Genomic DNA, 19,791 nt, shown 5'->3' with positions numbered 1-19,791 from the left:
GCAGATTTCTTGACTATTAATAGAGGGACATGATTCAAAAAAGGTTGAGAAACACTGAGATAAACCAAATCAGCACACAAATCTGAAAAAAGAAAAAAAGAAAAAAATTTAATGCCAAGAAGTGGAAAAGATGGAACTGAAGTAAGCAAAAAACAAAAACAAACAAAAAAAAAACCCAACAACTCTTAGTGTGATGTAAAGGCTAAATAAATAAACATTTTTTTAAAGGAACAAGCATTTATTTACTAGATCCCTTTTAATCATTCCCAGTTGATTAGGGATCGAGACATAAAGGGATAAAAGGGGAATAGTAACATTAACAGGAATAAAGGAATACAGACATGTGAAAAGGATTTGCGGCCATATTCTTAGCAAGCCAAAAGAAAACTAGATGCATTCACTATCACCGCTCTGTGTTGAAACATGCAATAAACACCACCACACATGAAAAGAACAGGAGGTAGGCGACTGCGGTTTCATTTCCAAAGACTTGGGTTGCAGTATGAGGTAGTCTCAGCCTAGAGGCATCTCTGCTCTGAAAGTGAAAGACAACCAATTAAAGCCAAAGGAAGGTCTAGGAAAGCGAGTTAAATGATTAGAATGAACGTTGGGGGATTCCAGCAGCTTTGGGCTTTCATGCAAATCACAGCAGCATGCTTTTACAAGCGTGCTTATGCTGTTGGTCTAGTATGTGACTGTGCACTTTCAGGACCCAGAATGAAAACTCTGGTTCCATCTCCTAGCTTTCAGTAGGGTTTAAGCCCAGGATCTTTGCACTAGCTATGAAAAGCACTTGCGCTATGCAAAGGGTTTGCATTAGTCGCCTGTAACTGGAAACTGCACTCTCAGCTCCTTGGCAATGGGAAAGGCAACAGGATTTGCTGTATGCATTGGTCCAAATACAAGAGTTGAGCAAGACCTTTCCTTTGAAAGATCTTAAACTGGGTTTCAGAGACAAAAGAAAATCCTCTTGAAAGAGAGTAGCCTCTCGTAAAGCCCCTCTTCTGCAAACAACAGTTTGTTCCCTGCAGCGATCCAATCCCACAGGGGGCTCCTTCATATTGAGAAGGAGAATCTGTTGCCCTCCAAGTGTTGAACTATAGCTCCCATCATCTCCAACTACTAGTCATGCTGACTGGGGAAGATGGGAGTTTATAAATGCAAATTTTCTAGAGGACAACTGCTTGGGGAAAGCTGTGCTAGTATAACCCAAGAAATGGGTTGAAATAATTAGCCAGAAGGAAGATGCTGGCTGCCTCTTTTTAAATGCAAGTTACTAGTAAGCACTCTAGCCATTTTTGGCTGCTGCCCCATTCCCACAGCCAGTTGTATACTTCCAGCCATTCAAGACTATTTCTGAGGCATGCTGTTCTTTAAAAAGCCTCTGTCCACATTGGGGACTATTTGCACAATTTGCACCCTGTAGTACAGACTTGTATGCAACTCTCTGGGTGTGGTCCACCTATTAAGCTATTTAGGCAAGCAGCCTCTCACGCTGAAGTTGTGTGTGAGGTGATGCACTGGAATCCATCTAAGCAATGCAGATGCTTATATATGATAAGCCTCTCGTGCTCAATGGGTGTCCTAGAGTTACACCTAGACCTCTTACTCACACTCGGATGTTGTGTTCAGTCACTTACCTTCACAAAGCCCCAATTCTCTTTAACATGGGCTCAAGTTTTCCACTTCTTTTTAGAGCTTCTAGTTCTGTAAAACCACCAATACAGGTTTCTCCAACAAAGATACGAGGTACCTAGAATACCCGGACAAGTGATTAGTATTGGTCAAGGGAGAAGCAGCACAGTTTCATAGTGAGAAATGTCAAAGCTGAATGATCAGTACCACCAATGAAGGTAAGAAAAATGGGTACAGTACCTGGGAAAGGCTTAAGACAATAGGAAAAAGGAAAGCTGATAATAAGACAGATTGACTCAATAAAGGATATCACAGCCTTTGCAAGATCTGATTAGGGTTGTTCTCATGATAGCACCTTTTTGAAGAACACCAATTTACAGGATCACCATAAATTGGAAGTGACTTGATGACAAGTTACAATAAGTATTTTTGCTATATACTACAGTACCTGAACGAGTCTGATGGTTTTCTGATATCTTGGTCTATAATATCCACCATCTCTAGTCAACACACCTGTGTTGGTTAGGCATGAAAGAATGGTAGTCTTAACACATTGGAAGAGCACCAAGTCACTGAAGACTGCAATCAGTTGAGAAATCTCAGTTGTGTGATTGAAGGTATGACTACACAGGGAAGGACATGTGGACTGCTTCTAAAGGTTTTATAGCCATCTTCCCTAATAATTTCTGTTGAAATCACTGTAGTCATCAGGACCAATATGACTAATTATTCTGTTGAAAGAGGCTACACCACACTTCCCCAATGGTTCATTTTATACCTGGAAGAGAGCCACCCACTCTACTTATACTTCCCTCTTTCCCACCCTTCCTTTCATCCATGGAGAAAAGTGAGAAAATGGAGAAAAGTGATGCCAGCTGAATCAGAGCAGAATACAACCACTCACTGCTGGCTGAACAAAAAGAAACTGCCTTTGGAAAAAGACTGGGCTTCCCTTTGCTTAGCTTTATGTCATACTGTCACTGGTAAATGCTTTAATTTTAACTGTGCCAACCCTGGGGTAAATTGTGATGTAGTTTCACCCTAAGACTGTTAGGAAGAAACCTAGAACCCTTTCCACCCCTTGGGGAGTTAGAAATTAATGAGACAATATGTCCCAATAACCGGATGGTGGCTTGTCCTCCAATGGCTTCCTTCCTTCCTGCTGGCGGGCACAAGTGGTGATACCAAACAGAACAGAGTGTCAAATAAATGCAATGACAGGAGGCTGGTGTGTGTGTGTGGGGTCTCCCTCTCGGCCTCACTCACAAAGTGCCTGTGCATGAAATGAATGGCAAGGGAGAACCATCACAGCTTCATCATCTTGCTCATCTTGAGGTCTTGGAGGCTGGGAACATTTAAGCCCTCCAAATGTTTCCAAAATCAGTGACAGCATATGGCCAATGTTGTTGTCCAAACATGTGGAGGACCAAAGGTTTCCCACCCTCATTTTAAAGTGATAAAGCCTGGTAGAGGTCAAATGGCACGTCACTTATCAGGAAATGAGTCATCACAAAGATCACACATAGTTATAACTCTGTCCAGGGCAAAAGGGCTTTCTGTGTCAGCTTAAAAAAAAAAAAACCTGCCATAAGCTCATATCATACACTCAGTAGTGCAGCATAGGCGGGGTTGCCAGGTTGAAGCCCTTGGACTTTCTGAATTGTGCCCTCCCAAGGCTTCCCTGTTTCCTCTGAGCTTAGCTTCAGTCTGCAGAGTAGCTGGAAGAGAGACGGATTTCCCCTGGGCCAGGATATTGTTGCAAGATATTCTTATTGTAACATGAAAGATTTGAGGGTAGCTTGGGCTTTAGCAGGCAATCAAGACTCATTAACTTTACAACAAACCCGCTCCTCAATTGTTAACACATGCCAAACCAACTGTCTGCATTTTGAGCAGGCTGGCAATGGAAACTGTCACAAATCTCTATACTGGAGGTAGAAGAGTAATATAAAATGCCCAGTTTTACCATGCCTATAATCTGACCATTCAGTAACACTGAGGTCTCAGACTTTCCACTCAGATTTATATAACAATTATGAATCCTTCCAAGGAGGAAGTTCCCTCCCATTACAAAGTATTGTGGCTATTCTTCGGAATTAATCTATCTTGCTTAGAGGTGGACAAACATTATCAACTATTTGGCACAAGATGCAGTGATGCCTGCTTCCTTGTGGAAAGCTGTATATTTCCCAAAACACAGAAAGCAGCAACAGAACAGGAAGTGAACATTCAGAGCCCTAGGCATATGCTTGTGTAGCTCAGTCTGCCTGGCGAGGAGAGCCAACATCTGTTCTTTATTGCTTACAATGTAGCATTAAAATACCCTGTAGTGTCTTGTTTGGGCTTCATAAGCTATCGATTTTAAAGGGAATCTGCTCTCGGCCATAGAAGACACAGTTCAGTCCAGAGCACGGAAGAGTTCTTTTCAGTATAATATACATCCCCAAATCCACTGGCCAGCATTGTTAGAACTAGAAGCCATACTGGCTGGAAAATGCTGGGAGATGTGCAATAAAAAATATTTTTTCCAAGCTCTAAATCAGATGTAGTTTCCGACAAAATAGGAACAATCCAAAAGTTTGTTTATACTATTACTATGCTAACATTTTCCTATAAAGTGACTCCAGTTGGCTCACAACAGTTAAAATACAAGTAAAAGCACAAACTATTCAATTAAGAATGATTAAATGCAGAACAGTATATAAATAATAACCTAAAATCTTTTTAAAAAACTTTTTTAAAAACATTTTAAAATACAACATCAAAGATCTCAAGGAGAGTCCAGCTTAAATTCCCAATGTAGTTAAAAAAAACCTCTTTAAAACTAAATGTCTTTATGTGTTCCCAGAAGGATAAGAAGGAAAGGGGCCAACTTAGCCTCGCGAGGGAGAGCATTCCCCAAGCTGGGAGCAGCCACAGAGAACATACTCTCTCTTGCATTCCCTTCAAATGTGGCCGAGAGGACTGAAGGAAGGGCCTCCCCTGAAGATCTTAATTGCTGGGAAGACTCACATGAGGAGATATGGCCCTTTAGACAGCTGGGGCACAAGCTACTTAGGGTCTTATAGGTAATAACCAGGACACTGAATTGGGCCTGGAACTGGACCAACAGCCAGGGAAGCAGACGGAACAGGGCAGTTTGGTGCTGCCTGTAACCCAGCCAGTAGCCTGACTGCAATATTTTAAACCAAATGAAGTTCTAGGCCATCTTCAAAGGCAGCTCCATGTAGAGGGTATTACAGTAATCCAAGCAGTATGTAACTAAGGCTTGAGTCATCATGAAGTTTGTTAGAGAGGAACGCTGCCCTATTTTTGTACAGAATCTGTTCATTCAGTATTGCCTGCAGAAGAGAACTCATGGGGGATCCATTTTTATCATCTCTGTGTTTTTTTATATGCAAAGGATTAGTCAGCAAAATGCTGTTCCTCTCAAAGTTCTGTTCATCACAGCGAAAGAGGAACAGCATAGTCTAATAGATTGCTGTATGTCAGGCACCCATTGGGCATAAGACCTGAGCCTGTCAAAATTAAAAACACAAAAACACCAGGCCCTCCACCAAGGAGCTTGTCATCCTCAGGAGTGAGACTCCCACCCACCCCTACAGAAGTCTGTTGCTCCAGGCACCCTGCTCATGATGAGTAGTTTGAAGTATAGAGTCAGTTTAATTCACTGCTAGGACACGAGAGCGGGAAGATAGACTTTCTGGCTTCCAGTCTAGTGCAACACCAGAAGGAACTCAGTTACATTATAAGGCGCACAACAGGCTGCCAGCCATCTTAAAAGAAAACAGTACAAGATGGTGTAAGAATGCTTTTGTATCCTGTGAAGCAACGAGGCCATTTCACCTAAACCGGACTTGGTCTGAAGCAATCTTGGTTGCGTTTCATCCTCTCTTTCAGTGCACACTGGTCATGATGCAGAAGACCAAATCCAAAGACAGCACAGAGGCCTCCATTTGTCGTAGGGTTTTGCTGTGTCTTACAAGAAATGGGGAGGTTGCAAAACGGATCCGAGTGCCCGTTTTACACAGTGGCCAAACGGATGAACAAGGACGCTGAACATCTGGGTTCAAACTTACACATAGTCTTGAAACTGACTGTGTGACCTTGGCCCAGGCACATTCTCTCAGTCTGACCTACCTCGCAGGGTTGTTGTCAAGAGAACATTTGGAAATGAGCCCTAAACCCGCCCCCCTTTGAACTGACTGGAGGAAAGGCATGAGACAAATGCAAAAAAACAAGCATGGTCATCCTTGCCACCATCAGGCATGCTCTTGCTGGGAAGCAAAGCATCTTACCTGTTCCATGTTATTTTCATTCAGCTAAGTCTCAAAATAGGAAGGATGAAATCCAGCCATCCCTATTCAAAGAGTTAAGCAACATGGCATAGTAATTAGAGCCTCAAGCATCTGGCTCTATGGACTGATGTCTGCCAATGCTTATGCCAAATAAAACTTCTTAATCTTTAAAGGACCAGAATACTCTTAACCACATTCCTTAAGCAAATAAGATACTGATGGTTTTATCGACATGTTACAGAGTACACAATTCTGCCAGTAAGGTTTTATTAAAAGAAGCAACCGTCTTAAAGACTGATTATAATGCGTAACTGTTCCTTTTTGCACTCTCCCCACCCCTCCATCAAGTTTAGAACAAGAAACTCACCGTTCTGGCACCTGTGAGCTGCATGAAATATTGCTGAATCTCCTCCACGTTACTTTCTCTGGAGAGATCGACGTATTCAAAATGCCCAGGCTTCAGCTGAAATTCTTCCAGTAACTCGACAGCCTTGTGGCAGTAAGGGCAACTTTTCTTCCCAAACACCACCACTTTATCATGTGCAATGTGGCTCTTCACAAACTGGGCCATTGCCAAGAGACCGCCTCGCCAACTAGTAGCAGGCAAACACACTGTAATGTTCAAAGTTTATGGCAAGAGAGCACCAGTTGCAGCTGTACTTTGAGCTCCAGTTTTTATCAGCCAGGAGTCTCACGCCTCCCCTGAGAGACAACACCCTATAGGAGGAGTCCCTTCCCCCACCTCGCTCCTTGCTTTTTAAAGGGGCAAGGACACTGAACTGTCACACAGTGTATAAGTGTACTTCCCTGCCCAGGATGTGAAGTCATTTCCTCCCCAAATGTAAGCTCTCTATTCCGTGTTTGCATTGCCCCAGTCTTCTTAATCATTGCGAGCGAGACTTTTTAGCAGCAATCTGAAACTTGCTTATTTGCCTTGCAAGTCTCATCATGCAACTGACATCCATGGAAGCATGCATATCTGCTCTGCAATTCAATTGAAGGATGTGGTGTCAGTCCATATGATGAATAAAAATAAATAAAAATGAAGTCAATAGTTCTGGCTTTCAAACGTCAGCTCTGCTGCTGCTTCTTGCCTGGTTGTATTGAGCTATATGTCACAGAGCTTGGAAATAAGTTACCTTTTGGGGGCTACAATACTCAGGAACCCCCAGCCAGCATGGCCAACGAGAGCTGTATTCCAAACTGCCCCTCCCAACAAACTGTACACAAATATTTTCCTAAGGTCTTTAGTATTTCGCCAGCTGCATTACGTCTGGGGTTGTCAACATGACAAAAATAGCCACCTGCCTGGGACCAGCATTTCCCATGATATGCACACATAGACATAATACAGAAAGGCTTAAATCCAGAACCAGGGTTGACATTTCTGAGAGTTGTGGTAGCTTACAGGGGCTTTGAGAAGCTGGAATGCAGGACAACTCTTGCATATGGGGCTACACCTCTGCTGTAGCCACTTATGCCCCTCAGCAGGGAGGAGGAAAGTATTTATTTTTATTTATTTATTTGTTAACCTTCTAGACGGCCCATCTGACTCATGGTAAGGGAGGGGGAAATCAGCCATGCAGGTGATATGAGTGGGCCATTCTCATTAATTTCATGATGCCCATGTGGTGGGAAGAGTCTTTGGGTTTATTGTTCCTATCATCGTCACATGACTGCTGCATCATAGCTTTTTCTGCCCTGGCGTGCTCCCTCTGTATAGGACTATAACTACCATCATCTCCACACAACACAGACTTTTTGGGATGGGGATGGTGGAAGTCCAAATCCCAGAGATCTGGAGACCACCATGTTAGGAAAGGTGGCTTATGACTGTAAACTGGTACCGTGCCCCTCTATCTTACCTTTGACAGCTATTCTGCTCATTAGCTCCTCTTTTCCTATGACTCCAGCCTTGGGTTCCTCAGATGCTGTTCCATTTTTAAGTCCCAGAATCTGCAGATGACATGGGCAACATTTAGGGACCCTAGAAGTTTTCATTCCTCATCCTCAGACTCAAATATGGGAATGACTGTATTAAGCAATAATCCCTACTGAACATAATGGGTCTTGAGAGGGCTTTTGCTGGCCTATATGTCAGAGGGCTCATCCGGCTGAAGAGATACAGTCTTCAGGTTCTGAAAAAAAAAATCAGTTATCTTCCACCAACTCTAGCAAATATATGGAGTTGTCCCATTTCCATGAGATCCCATACTGGCTATGGGTTTTGGGGTCTTTTTTAAAAAAGGAATGGTTCTCTGAGTTCTCCTCAGGATAGCATGACATCTGTGGCAAACAGGTTGTGCACACCTAGTTTTACATGGAATAGGAGCTTCCAAGTAAGTTGCTATCTCAAAGCATTATATGTCAATGAGAAGAATTCCCCCTGTCTCTACCTTATTACTTCACCAGACACAGTTGGGCATATGGAATTTATTTTAGTGTACATGGCACAAAGAATGATACTGCTAGCAACCTAGTTCAAGAATTCTGGTGACAATTGTGTGTCGTCAAGTCAATTCTGACTTGTGACAACCTTTTTCAGGTAGAAAATATTCTGAAGTGATTTAGCATTCTCTTCTTCTGGGGCATCCTGGGACTTTGCAGCTTGTTCGAGACGACCCAGGCTGGGTCTACGCCCAGGAGACACCTGTGGGGAGTTGAACTCCCAACCTTTGGATCCATAGCGAGTTCATTGAGCTCTCCAGTCATCTTATTATAATTATGTGCCATCAAGTCAATTCTGATTTATAGCAACCCTTTTCAGGATTTTTAGATCCTCAATAGTGCACATGTCCTCTTATGGAAAATAAATCTCTTCATCTCCCTTCCTTTACCTCAGTAACCAGTTTAAAGTAAAACGTAGTTGTCAATTTATTTATTTATTTAAAATATGTTTACCTCTCCTTTCTCCTTAAAAGGGTTCAAAGTGGCTTTTTCTTGCTATTACAACTGGTATATATGGCTCAAATTTTCAGCTGCACGTATTTGACTCATGGAACTCCTTACCACCAGAAATAATGGCAAGGCTGAATTGAAACATTAAATAAATTTGTGAATAAATCTGTGACATTAAAAAGGAAATTAATCAGCAGATCTGGTCATCAATGAAAATACAATTCGGTATTACCTCTAACTGCCAAAGTCTGTGAAGGGGTGGCTGGAAAATAGTGTTTCCTGTAGCAATCTCCTATTATACAATGCCTGCTCTGGTAGTATGTTAGGACATTTGGATGAATGGAGTGTTGTTCTACCTCCTGAATGACTAATGTTCTTAGCAGCGGCACATGTTCTTAGCAAGAACTGCAGCACTTGTGAGCATATTGTGAAACCATTTTCAAAATGCATTGTCATGATGAATGGCATATTGCTCGATAACAACAGTATCACCTCCCTTACTGAGCCTGGCAAGCTGCCGTTGTCACCCATACATGGCTGTTGATCTAGCTGCAAAATCATTATCAACTGCAAGCCACTTTCCTATGCACATTTTTAAGCATCATATTTCTAGTGTACATTCCTCAGCGAGTATATAAATTGGAAGTGAAATCCAAAGGAGAAGCACCAGAATGATATCAAGAGTATGCTTAACTATGAACAGAACTGCCAGCAAAAAGATGTACACAATGTGAGGGGCAGGAAAGTTTTTTTTTTAATTACAAATTTCAAGATGCGGAGAACTGTCAGCTTAAAAGCAAGCTCTTCTAATGCCTTGACAATGGCTAAAGTCTGACTGCTTAGCATAGTATATTGCACTAGAATTGGGATTTGGTGAGTCAACTCTTCCATAAGTTCCATGATTCAAATGGGCCTTCTTTAGTTGTACCCTACTATGCTAAAGTCACAGCTGGAGTAGATCCATTTGAATCAATTGAACTTACGGAGGAGTTGATTCATCAAGTCCCCACTGACCCAATGGGCTTACACTAGTGCAGACTTCCCAATCTAAGAAACAGGATTGCAGGCAATGTGTGTAGTGCCACCTGTTTGTCTTCAAAACCACTAGCAAAGCCTGCTTTTCTCATGTGTGATTGTTTCACTACAAAGCGGAGTGAAAGAGAGCTGTGTGCTCGTGCCGACCCTGTTTGGGATCTTTTTTGCTGTCATGCTGAAGCACGCTTTTGGAACTGCAATAGAAGGTGTCTATCTCCAGACTAGACCAGATGGAAAGCTCTTTAATCTCTCTAGATTGAGAGTGAAGACCAAAGTCCAGCTGAAATGCATGTGGGACTTCTTCACCAATGATGCAGCTGTTGTCACCCATTCTGCTGAAGACCTCCAACAACTCATGCATCGCTCTAGCAAGGCCTGCCAAGCCTTTGGATTAACAATCAGCCTGAAGAAAACACATCTCATGGGCCAGAGCGTGGACTCACCTCCCTCTATTACCATCTCTACACAAGAACTGGAGGTTGTCCAAGACTTCGTATACCTTAGCTCAACGATCTCTGACACTCTCTCCCTAGATGTCAAGCTGGATAAATGCATAGGTAAAGCAGCTACCATGTTCTCTAGACTCACAAAAAGAGTATGGCTTAATAAGAAGCTGATGGCATGTACCAAGATCCAGGTCTATAAAGCCTGTCCTGAGCACATTCCTGCACTGTAGTGAGTCCTGAACCCTTTGTGCACCTCAGGAGAGGAAGCTAAACATGTTCCATATGCGTTGTCTCCAACGCATTTTTGGTATCACCTGGCAGGACAAAGGTCCTAGAATGAGCTGGAATTTTTAGCATGTATACATTACTGAAACGACGACGTCTACGTTGGCTCAGGCATGTTGTGAGAATGGCTGACGGTCCAGTTCCAAAATCACTTGTATGGAGATTAGTGTAGGGAAAGCGCCCCAAAGGGAGACCACAGCTGCGATACAAGGATATCTGCAAGCGGGATCTGAAGGCCTTGGAAATGGACCTCAACAGATGGGAAACCCTGACATCTGAGCAGTCAGCCTGGAGGAAGGAGATGCAGCATGGCCTCTTCCAATTTGAAGAGACACTTGTTCAACAGGCTGAGACAAAGAGGCAGCCCTGAAACCAGCAAAACCAGGGAGCTGGAGATGGGACAGATTATATTTGTCCTCAGTGTGGAAGGGATTGTCACTCTCAAATTGGCCTTCTTAGCCATACTAGATGTTGTTCCAAGACCTCTATTCAGAGCACGATACCATAGTCTCTCCATACTGAAGGATGCCTACTGCACTAGCTTATACCCCAAGCTTTAAGCAAATGTAATGGCTATCCCCCCAGTCTTCACTTCCTCTTCCTAGTTCTGCCATTGGGCTGTAAGGCAGCCATGATGGCTTGGTTGCTCAAATTGAGGCCCTGGCCATCATGCTTCGCTTGATCTCCCCCCTGCACTCATGATGTTGCTACATGCAAAAATAATTCTACTAGAAAGGTAGAAATCATTTAACATCTGGAATGCTGCATTTGGGTGGTTTAAATGATGGCTGCTCAGCATGGATAGAAACTGAACATCAATTCAGCTACATTCAGAAGAGCAGCACTATACTTAGAGCCCACCCAAAAGGTTGTGGTGCTAAGAGGAAGGTGGCTTTCTTCCATTCCATATACAAAACCTGATCTATTAGCTCTGCTAAGTCTGCTCAACTGTATATGTTTGCAGGTCCCTTAACCTTGATGGGAAAGCTTTGGCTTTTCAGATGTTGTAGATTCTAGAAGATCATTTCCTATCATCCCCAGTCAATGTAGATAATGGTGTGGGACAATGGGAGCAGTAGTTCATCAACATGCCATGGGTTCTCTGTCTCTTCCCTATAAAGACATTTATTTTATTTTGTTTTGTTAAATGGCACAAGGAGCTTTGTAACTAATTAAAATAAGAATTGCTGGTCCTGGAAGCTTGCAAGAACAACAATTCGCCTTTTTGTGGCCAGCAAAAAAAAGGGGGTGGTGGGATCTGTTGGACTCTGAGAGTCCTTGGGTCACAAAACCAGCACTGTGGGTCACTCCGGGTCTCCCTTTGCCTACCACTGATATATGCAATAGGCTTAGCCAGGGTTGTAGGACACATTCACTGAAATTCTGTTTCTTAGTAAAGTAAATTGCATTAGAGTAAGCCCACTGGGAATTTTCTGAGTCAACTGCTCTGTAAGTTCAGTTGATTCAAGATGTTGCCTATGTGTGTTGTAAACTTCTGCCTAGCAGCAATACACACATATTTAAGAGTATATGGATAAATTAATAAATAAATAGGGTAAAATTATATCTGCCGTATAGCTCAGAGCCAGTTTTACATATTAAGATTACTTGGGAGGCCAATGTAAATCTTATCTCATCACCTTGATATTCTGTTCAGAGCAATTCAGCACATGATTAACAGGATTGTTTCTGTTTTTGAAGAGGAGCTCGGAACTCCTCTCATGTCAACTTGCACAATGAAATGCCTCTTCATAATGACATACCATTTAGAAGCAACAAAAGGAATGCCTTTATGGAATTGATTATTCCCTTTTTGGCCTTAGAAGACACTGCCAAAATATTGATTTATGATGCTCCACTTATCCTATGGCAATGTGATTTATGCTGTATCATTGTCTAACTCAGGGCATTTTGTTGCTTGGGATGGAGGAAAAGATGTTGCCGTCTCACTTCCAAGTGCATCTGCTGAAGGGGCAGATGAATCATGTTTTATCATTGTGGTGATGATGGGAGAACAACTTCACCTGAACTTAAATGCAGCAGAACAGCAGAACAAGCCATGTGGTCCCCACAGGTCTGTCTTGTAAGGAAGAATTCCAGAGGAGACCTGGAATGGGTGGGAGGAGGCTGTTCACAGTGCTCCCTGCTGTCTGCTGCATGAGATCATTGTCTCACTTGGCCTAAGGGTAGGGCCAGCCCTGTTAAAATGTCTGGTCTGAACTATATTGAATCACTCCATGACTTTAAAGTGAAGTGTCATTTGATGAAATACAGTCAACTCTGGTATAACCCTGGTGTTTCTTACCCTATGAATTTTTTTTTGTGGTGCCATTTTTTTCTTTTATTTTTTTAGCTCATTGCCTGGATGTGAGTTTTCATGAAATGCCAAATTCAGCTGTGTCCTGAGATGACACTTTATATCATGACTTGCTTCACTGCAAGTTATGAACAAATTATACAGAAGGACAGCAATCAAGATCATGCTTTTGGCCTTTACCTACTCAGCCCTCGTCAACCCTTCATGTCTGCTGATTCAGCAGTTGGGTGGAATTAAACTGAAGGCAATTAAATTTCCAATAATATTATGATACAGACCTACTGTTGCCAAGTGGTGCTTGAATTGTTAATCTTGTTAACCCTCTTGACTGGACTATAACTACAAAAAAAGGCTTTAAGGATTTAAAAGAACTAAAAGAAGCTGAGTTTCAATCAATTGATTTAGCAACTGAAATTGATCAGGCTGAATGAAAAATAGGCTTATCACTTGGAAGCCAGACAAGCCCTACTGCTATTCCCCAAATAGATACGTCTGTACTAATTATAGAAAACTCTACTTTTAAAGAAGTTGAGAGTGGAGCCCTTAGGGAAACCTCAAATATATTGAGTGATTTAAAGTCCTTAGCGAAAAGCGCTTCTAATTTTTTTATCACAGTCCAATTCAATTTCAGAACATATATTTATGCTCCAAAGTAATCTGACTTCCAAAAAGCCTAGTGTGGATACGATCTTGACTTCTATGACTAAAGATTTGGATTTAATTAGGATTTTTTGAAAGAAAGTCATAACCTACTAACCACCATGGTAGAGATCTACAAAGAAGATGAGAGATTCTCTTTTCCATTAAAGGGAAAGAACATCAGAAATAAAATGGATCTAAAAGAGGAGGGCAAAGAATTAAATACTAACCCCAGAACTAGCGGGATAAATAAAGAACTGAGTAAAAATCTGGAAAAAGGGGAGAAGAAAAAGGTACCAACAAGGAAGAAGTGGAAAAATAAATCTTCCAGTAAATGTAAAAATTCAACTGAAGAGAAGAAAGTCCACTTCAAAAGACTGTTCACTCTCCTAGAGACCTCACCTAAGAAGGTGCTAATCCCCCAGAAAAGACAGGCTTCAAAACCTTGAGACAAGGAACAACCAATACAAAAACACGAAGATAAGGGTGATATGACACCAGCTGATAATTTCCTTAATTCACTGACTGTACTAGAGCCATTTACCATCACAGATCCAGATTTAGGATGTCAACTGGATGACAGACAAGTTCATTTGAAACAAAACCTATATGAGAATGATCATCACCAAAGCAAAACCAAATTGAAATCACCATGGAAATGAAATTTCGTATTAAGTCAACAGAAATTGTTTTTTTAAAATTTTCCAAAACCCAAAGGACACCTCTCACTTATATAGCGTAAAATTAACTTTTTGAAATTTCTGAGTGTGGCAATCACCCTTGTCACTCATGCCACTAATATTCATGAGCTGATTTGCATGAACCTATGAGAGGACTGGAGAGGCAGAGTCAGTTACAGAACTTGTGGGTAAATTCCATCTCTCTGCCCAGAAAACATGAAAGAGAATCCTGATGTTTAACTAACTTTAGACTTTTTAAAAATTTATTCTGTGAATTTATACTGTACTTATATTGTATTTTATCGGGCCTTTGGCTGTAGAATAAAAATTCATTCATTCAAGAATATTCTGGTACGAATATATAATATCCTTGTACAGGCCTACTGTTACCAAGTGGTGCTTGAATTGTGATACATTCATGCTCTGTAATATTAAAACACCCAAGTACCTTGTATTGCAAACATATCTACTCAGCTGGTGATGTGCTCTTGATTCAAGTATTTCTAATAACATATGGAGATAAGTTTCTCTATTTTTTTTTTGATCCATGAAGAAGTGAGAGATTGTCCACAAAAATATCCTCAGAGACAGATTGTACATAAGCATAATATCAGTGCCCTTGAAGAAGGCTAAAAGTGCAATAGCCGAAACACATTGGGCTTATCTTTGAATAAAGTACAGTATTGATACCCATTTTACATCCTGGGGAAAAAAAACAAGGCCAACAATAAACCAGAAAGCCAGGTGACAATTGCATGCAGATTATAGTGGGCAAAGTAAACTATAGTTTAAAGCTTGTTGAAGCCTGATGGTTGTTGTGGGTTTTTCGGGCTTCTTGGCCGTGTTCTGAAAGTGGTTCTTCCTAACGTTTCGCCAGTCTCTGTGGCCGGCATCTTCAGAGGACAGCAAACTTGTTGAAGCCTATTAGATAAAAACATTATTAAATAAATTGTATTAAAACAGCAAAAGAAATAGTGATGATGTTTAAACACTGCACTAGACAAAGCTAGCAGCAGTTTGAGATGCCAGTTAATTCTACATAAACTCTCATCAGTCAGACTCATTGAATGCAGCTCCTCATGTTGTCAGTCTCAGTTATGCAGCAGTGCAGCCAGCAAACTGAAAAAGAAGAGAGAAAACCTTATACTTATCTAGTTCATTGTGGAGACTAGATCCAGGCTCTGAAGGAACTGGATGAAGATTAGAAAAGACCTCTCTTTAGATCTCAGGCAGAGGATCCAGGAAAGGAAGAGAAAGAATTGTAGATAAAAGTGGATAAAGCCAGAGCTGACCAGAAGAAAACAAATATAAATTGGAAGTAAGAAAAACAGGACAAAATCTGCATGTATTCCAAGAACCTCAAGAGCCAAACTACTAGACTACATTTTGTTTAGAGAAAAACTACTCTGAACAATCTCAAAACTGGGGCGGAGGGTGATCAGACAAAAGGAAAATGTTTTATCTCAAAGGGAAGGCAAACCAAGAGTCCCTCTAGATGAGATTTTGATTTCTCATCTACAAGCATATCATACTTAAGAGGAAAATACACTCTACAGTATTCTTTGTTTACACAAACTCACTGCTGTTTCCATTTGGCAAATTGGCTTCTTCCTGATTTGCAAGTGGTCCAGTGGGAGACAGCAGGTGTTCACATGTCTTAGTCATGTAGCACTAGAAGATTCAAGTGCTGGGAAGGATAAGAGGAAGAAACATTTGCTTTACCAGAAAACAAAGCAAGATGAAAAACAAAACAAAAATTTAAAAAACCCACACAAAAATGCAACACGAAACAAAAAGACAAAACAGGACAAAACAAAAAAAAGAAACAAACAAGAAGAGTGGACCAAAAAAGTAACAAGTGAAGAAAGGAGGAGAAAAAGTGAGCTTCTTTCCAAGGACAAAGTTGCTTTTAATCCACAGACACATGTAACATTTTCTACATAAGAGCTAGAACGTAATGAGGTTCCAGCTTGCATTGTGAGCCTCTATGAATATAACAGGATCTTCTCTTCAGACAGGAGTCTACCATTTCTTCCTGTCTGGAAAGTCCCACTCCTGTCTTTTTCTGCGAAGAAAGCAGTGATGAAGTTGGGGGTAGAGCTGGCATACCTTCCTCATCACATGTGGAATACAAATGCTTTATTGACATTTGAATAGTACTCATCTTTATATTTTCTTCTCTCAGTGTGATGCTGTGCCAGAATTTAACAATTTTTGTGAGCATAACTGTCTTTTGCTACAACTCTGGACACAATTATATGATACATTAAGTATGTATCATGCAGTTTAAGATCATTTTACATGGAAATAAGCAAGCAGGAGCTTAAGACAAACTACATGGTTCAACCTCAGGTCCCTTTTCTCCCTCACAATAATGCTGTGGGACAGAGGAAACTGACAGGTGATTATTACCGTATTTTTCGCTCCATAAGACGCACCTTTCCATAAGATGCACCAATTTTTTAGGAGAAGAAAACAGGAAAATATAATCTGTTTTCTTTGCTCCATAAGACGCACAGACTTTCCACCCCCCTGTTTTGTGGGGAAAAAGTGCGTCTTATGGTGCGTAGTTTAAGGTCAACCAATGCGAATCAACGTGAAGGTCTCTTGGGTCCTAGTCTGACACTCTAATCAAAGCACCATGTTGTCTTTCAGGCTAAATCATGTCTGAAATCCTGTTGCATAACTTATGCCTGTGGAAGAGTGAAGACATCATAGATGGGGGTCATTTTCAGTTATTTAAAACTTCCTGCTTCTGTCCCACAGTTTTCTTGACTGCTGAGTAACTCTTTTAATTGAGCGGAAGCTGTGAGGTGAAAGAAGGATGTCTTTAACTATGGAAAATCTCCTTCTGCCAGTAATATCCAAAGGGGACAATTTACAGTTATAGTAATTTAAGATTTTCTGAATCTATTCCGTAGCTCCCATGACTTCTACACAATGAAGACAATTCCTTGGGAGTCAGCAAACTCATGGATTAGAAACAGGAAACTTTAAAATACGAGAAATCACTTTCTACTTATTATGTAATCACCCTTCTGCAGGCATAGTAATGCCAACTAGATTTCAGCCTATATATTACAAATAGCATGCCATGTTAACTAAAATCATGCTAGTGTTTGTGGGTGATGTTTTGGTGACATAGGCAGTTGGGGCATGATGTTCAGGACTATGGTAGCCCCCTTCCCTGCATTCCTTTCCCCAATCTTCCTCCATTCTTTATTATTTTTACATATACAAGATTAATGCTAGATCGCCTTATCACCTTACAACTAGTATGACATACGAGTAGACATGGTCTAGAGGGGCGGGGTAAAAATCAAATAAATAAATAAATAAATAAATAAATAAACAAATAAACAAACAAACAAACAAACAAACAAACAAACAATTTAGAACTAGATCACATCCAGATGAGGAAAATTTTTTTTTTTAAAAAGAACAAAACAAAAACAACCCAGACAAAATAAAAAAACATCCCTGTGGTATTTCTGTAAACATTAGGAAGAACCTTGGAACACTGCCACCTTTTCTGCAGCTCTGCACAACATGTTCTAAATCAAGCGGTTTGACAGTGAACCATAAAATGATTGCTGGAGGCGGAACTAGAGGAAGAAAGGAAAGATGGGGGAGCTAGCTGTGGACTAAAATGCAACTTGCATAATACTGAGTGTGAACACTGAACTTCTAATCAACCCTGTTTGACCACAGACTGCAAATTCAGTGATAATACAGGCGCAAATCAAATTGCAGCAACATAGTTGCTGCCTAAGTTGCCATGGTGAGTTACACAATTGAATTTATGCTCATGTAAATAGCCAACAAGATTCTGACCAACACTGCTCCGCTGGTTTGACTAGTGCTTTTGTTCCATTTGTTTTAGTGAAGGTGTGTAGTTATTTATTTTTTGCATTGTTTTCCTTTATAATAGAAATACAAGGTAGAAGTGTTTAAAATAAGGCATGTAAATAAGCAAAGCAAGTGTCCATTGTTTGAGCAAAGATATACAATTTTAGCTGCTACTGGATGTTCTCCCAAGACTGACTGATTCATGTGTGTGAACAGGAAATGCAAGAGAAACAAGCCAATATCACTCCATGGATGATTCAGCATTCTTTGCTGGGCCTCTGACGAAAGTCATGTGAGGCAATTATCATGCTCATACAGCATACTTGAATATGTAGTGTGTAGCTAAGCTTCATTTTCTTTCCTCATCTTGTTATATGCTGTCACATTACATCTCACTTACGATGACTCTAACAGATTTTTCAAGATATGCAAGATACTGAAGGAGTGGTTTTATCTATGTCAGCCCCAGTGAGCTTCCATGACTGCTCTAGGACTTGAACTCAGGTCTTTGTTGCTCCATTTCCTACACCTGGCTTTCTTTCTTATTCCTAGGTAAACACATATAGGTCCAGTCCATATAAAGATTACCAGACATATGCAGAGGAGACTTAAAAATACCTTATCCCAGTGATATATAGCTTTGTTGTTGCTAACGGCATTTCTTTCTTTCTTTTTCCACAGGAAGTGAAATGTTTATAAGAACATGGTGTTGAGGGAAAGGGTCAAGCCTCACTTCTACCTTTATGTGATGATCCTAAACTGAATAAGGGCCACAGATGCTTAATTTGGATTAAGAAAGTTAACAAAATCCAATTGCATGCTACATGTTTAATCCTGAGTATCGTTTAGCCCTCAGTTATGATTTCTAAGCACACAAAAATTCCACTTTCAGATTTTTCTTTATGGAAAAAATTGTTTTATTAAACTGATATTTTGCCTTTCTACAAAAATGGAACCCAAAGTGGCAAAAAAATAAAGAAGAAAATGCAGATAAAATACAGAATTAAAGTTAAAAAGTGAATCTATTAAATACAAAATTGAAAACACAGTGTTTTTTAAAACAAGAAATAAGCAGCTGCCACTTTCAATGTATACAGTGTAGCAGACATTTCAATATATATCAGCATTAAAGCTGCAAACCTACCTGAATCAAAATGCAGTAGAATCCCTGTATCCGTGTGGGATTGGTTTCAAGCCTCTACCCCCATGGATATTGAAAATGCAGATGGTAGTAAATGCATAGCGAATATGTTTTTAAATTTTTATTCCTTCTTTGTATGGTGAGAGGAATTTTTTGCCTATCACAATTCATCACCACCCCAAGCTAATATGAATCTTGTCATAGATTCTCTGTGCTCTTTTGCTCCAGGCATTCTGAAAACCTGGCATGGACCCAGAAATAGATCTGCTAGAGTTTAAACTGCTTCAGGTGATCTGGTTTCATTGACCACCATTAAGAGAATTAGCGGATACCGATCCTGCGGATGAGCAGGGCTACTGTATGGTTGCTGCCACAAGAACACCAGGGGTTAGAACCAGCTTGGCATCTCTTGGCAAGGAATTTCGGAGTCTGGGAGCAACCACCAAGAAAACCCTCTCCCAGGCTCCCATCAAATGTGCCGTCAATGGACATGAGACAGAGAGAAGGGCTTTTCCCTAAAAACCTTAAAACCTAAGTGGCCTTTAACGACAAACAAACTCCCTGGTCT

The 19,791-nt window shown here is 40.8% G+C and overlaps 1 protein-coding gene and 1 long non-coding RNA gene across 2 annotated transcripts; both read right to left on the bottom strand.

Moving 5' to 3' along the window:
* Nucleotides 1-217: 217 nt before the first annotated feature.
* GLRX (glutaredoxin) lies at nt 218-6,699 on the bottom strand. Its single transcript, XM_020793236.3, has 3 exons — nt 6,301-6,699; nt 1,641-1,753; nt 218-535 (listed from the first exon to the last, which is right to left on the bottom strand). Exons 1-2 carry the CDS (start codon nt 6,502-6,504, stop codon nt 1,643-1,645), a joined length of 315 nt encoding a protein of 104 aa, XP_020648895.3. The 5' UTR covers nt 6,505-6,699; the 3' UTR covers nt 218-535; nt 1,641-1,642.
* An 8,124-nt stretch (nt 6,700-14,823) lies between these two features.
* On the bottom strand, nt 14,824-19,436 carry LOC140704929 (uncharacterized). Its single transcript, XR_012084424.2, has 3 exons — nt 19,227-19,436; nt 15,814-15,920; nt 14,824-15,154 (listed from the first exon to the last, which is right to left on the bottom strand). It is a non-coding gene; the product is annotated as an uncharacterized LOC140704929 (long non-coding RNA).
* Nucleotides 19,437-19,791: the final 355 nt, after the last annotated feature.

Source organism: Pogona vitticeps, chromosome 2, assembly GCF_051106095.1.
Source record: "Pogona vitticeps strain Pit_001003342236 chromosome 2, PviZW2.1, whole genome shotgun sequence".
NCBI classification, from domain to species: Eukaryota; Metazoa; Chordata; class Lepidosauria; order Squamata; family Agamidae; genus Pogona; species Pogona vitticeps.
This window is presented reverse-complemented; position numbering and strand designations above follow the sequence as displayed.

Bases quoted from the DNA above. Each gene is read 5' to 3' on its own strand.
- GLRX (XM_020793236.3), bottom strand. From the start codon at position 6,504: ATGGCCCAGTTTGTGAAGAGCCACATTGCACATGATAAAGTGGTGGTG. The intron at 1,754-6,300 runs GTGAGTTTCTTG...CGGGTATTCTAG, and splicing joins AGCTCACAGGTGCCAGAACG to GTACCTCGTATCTTTGTTGG.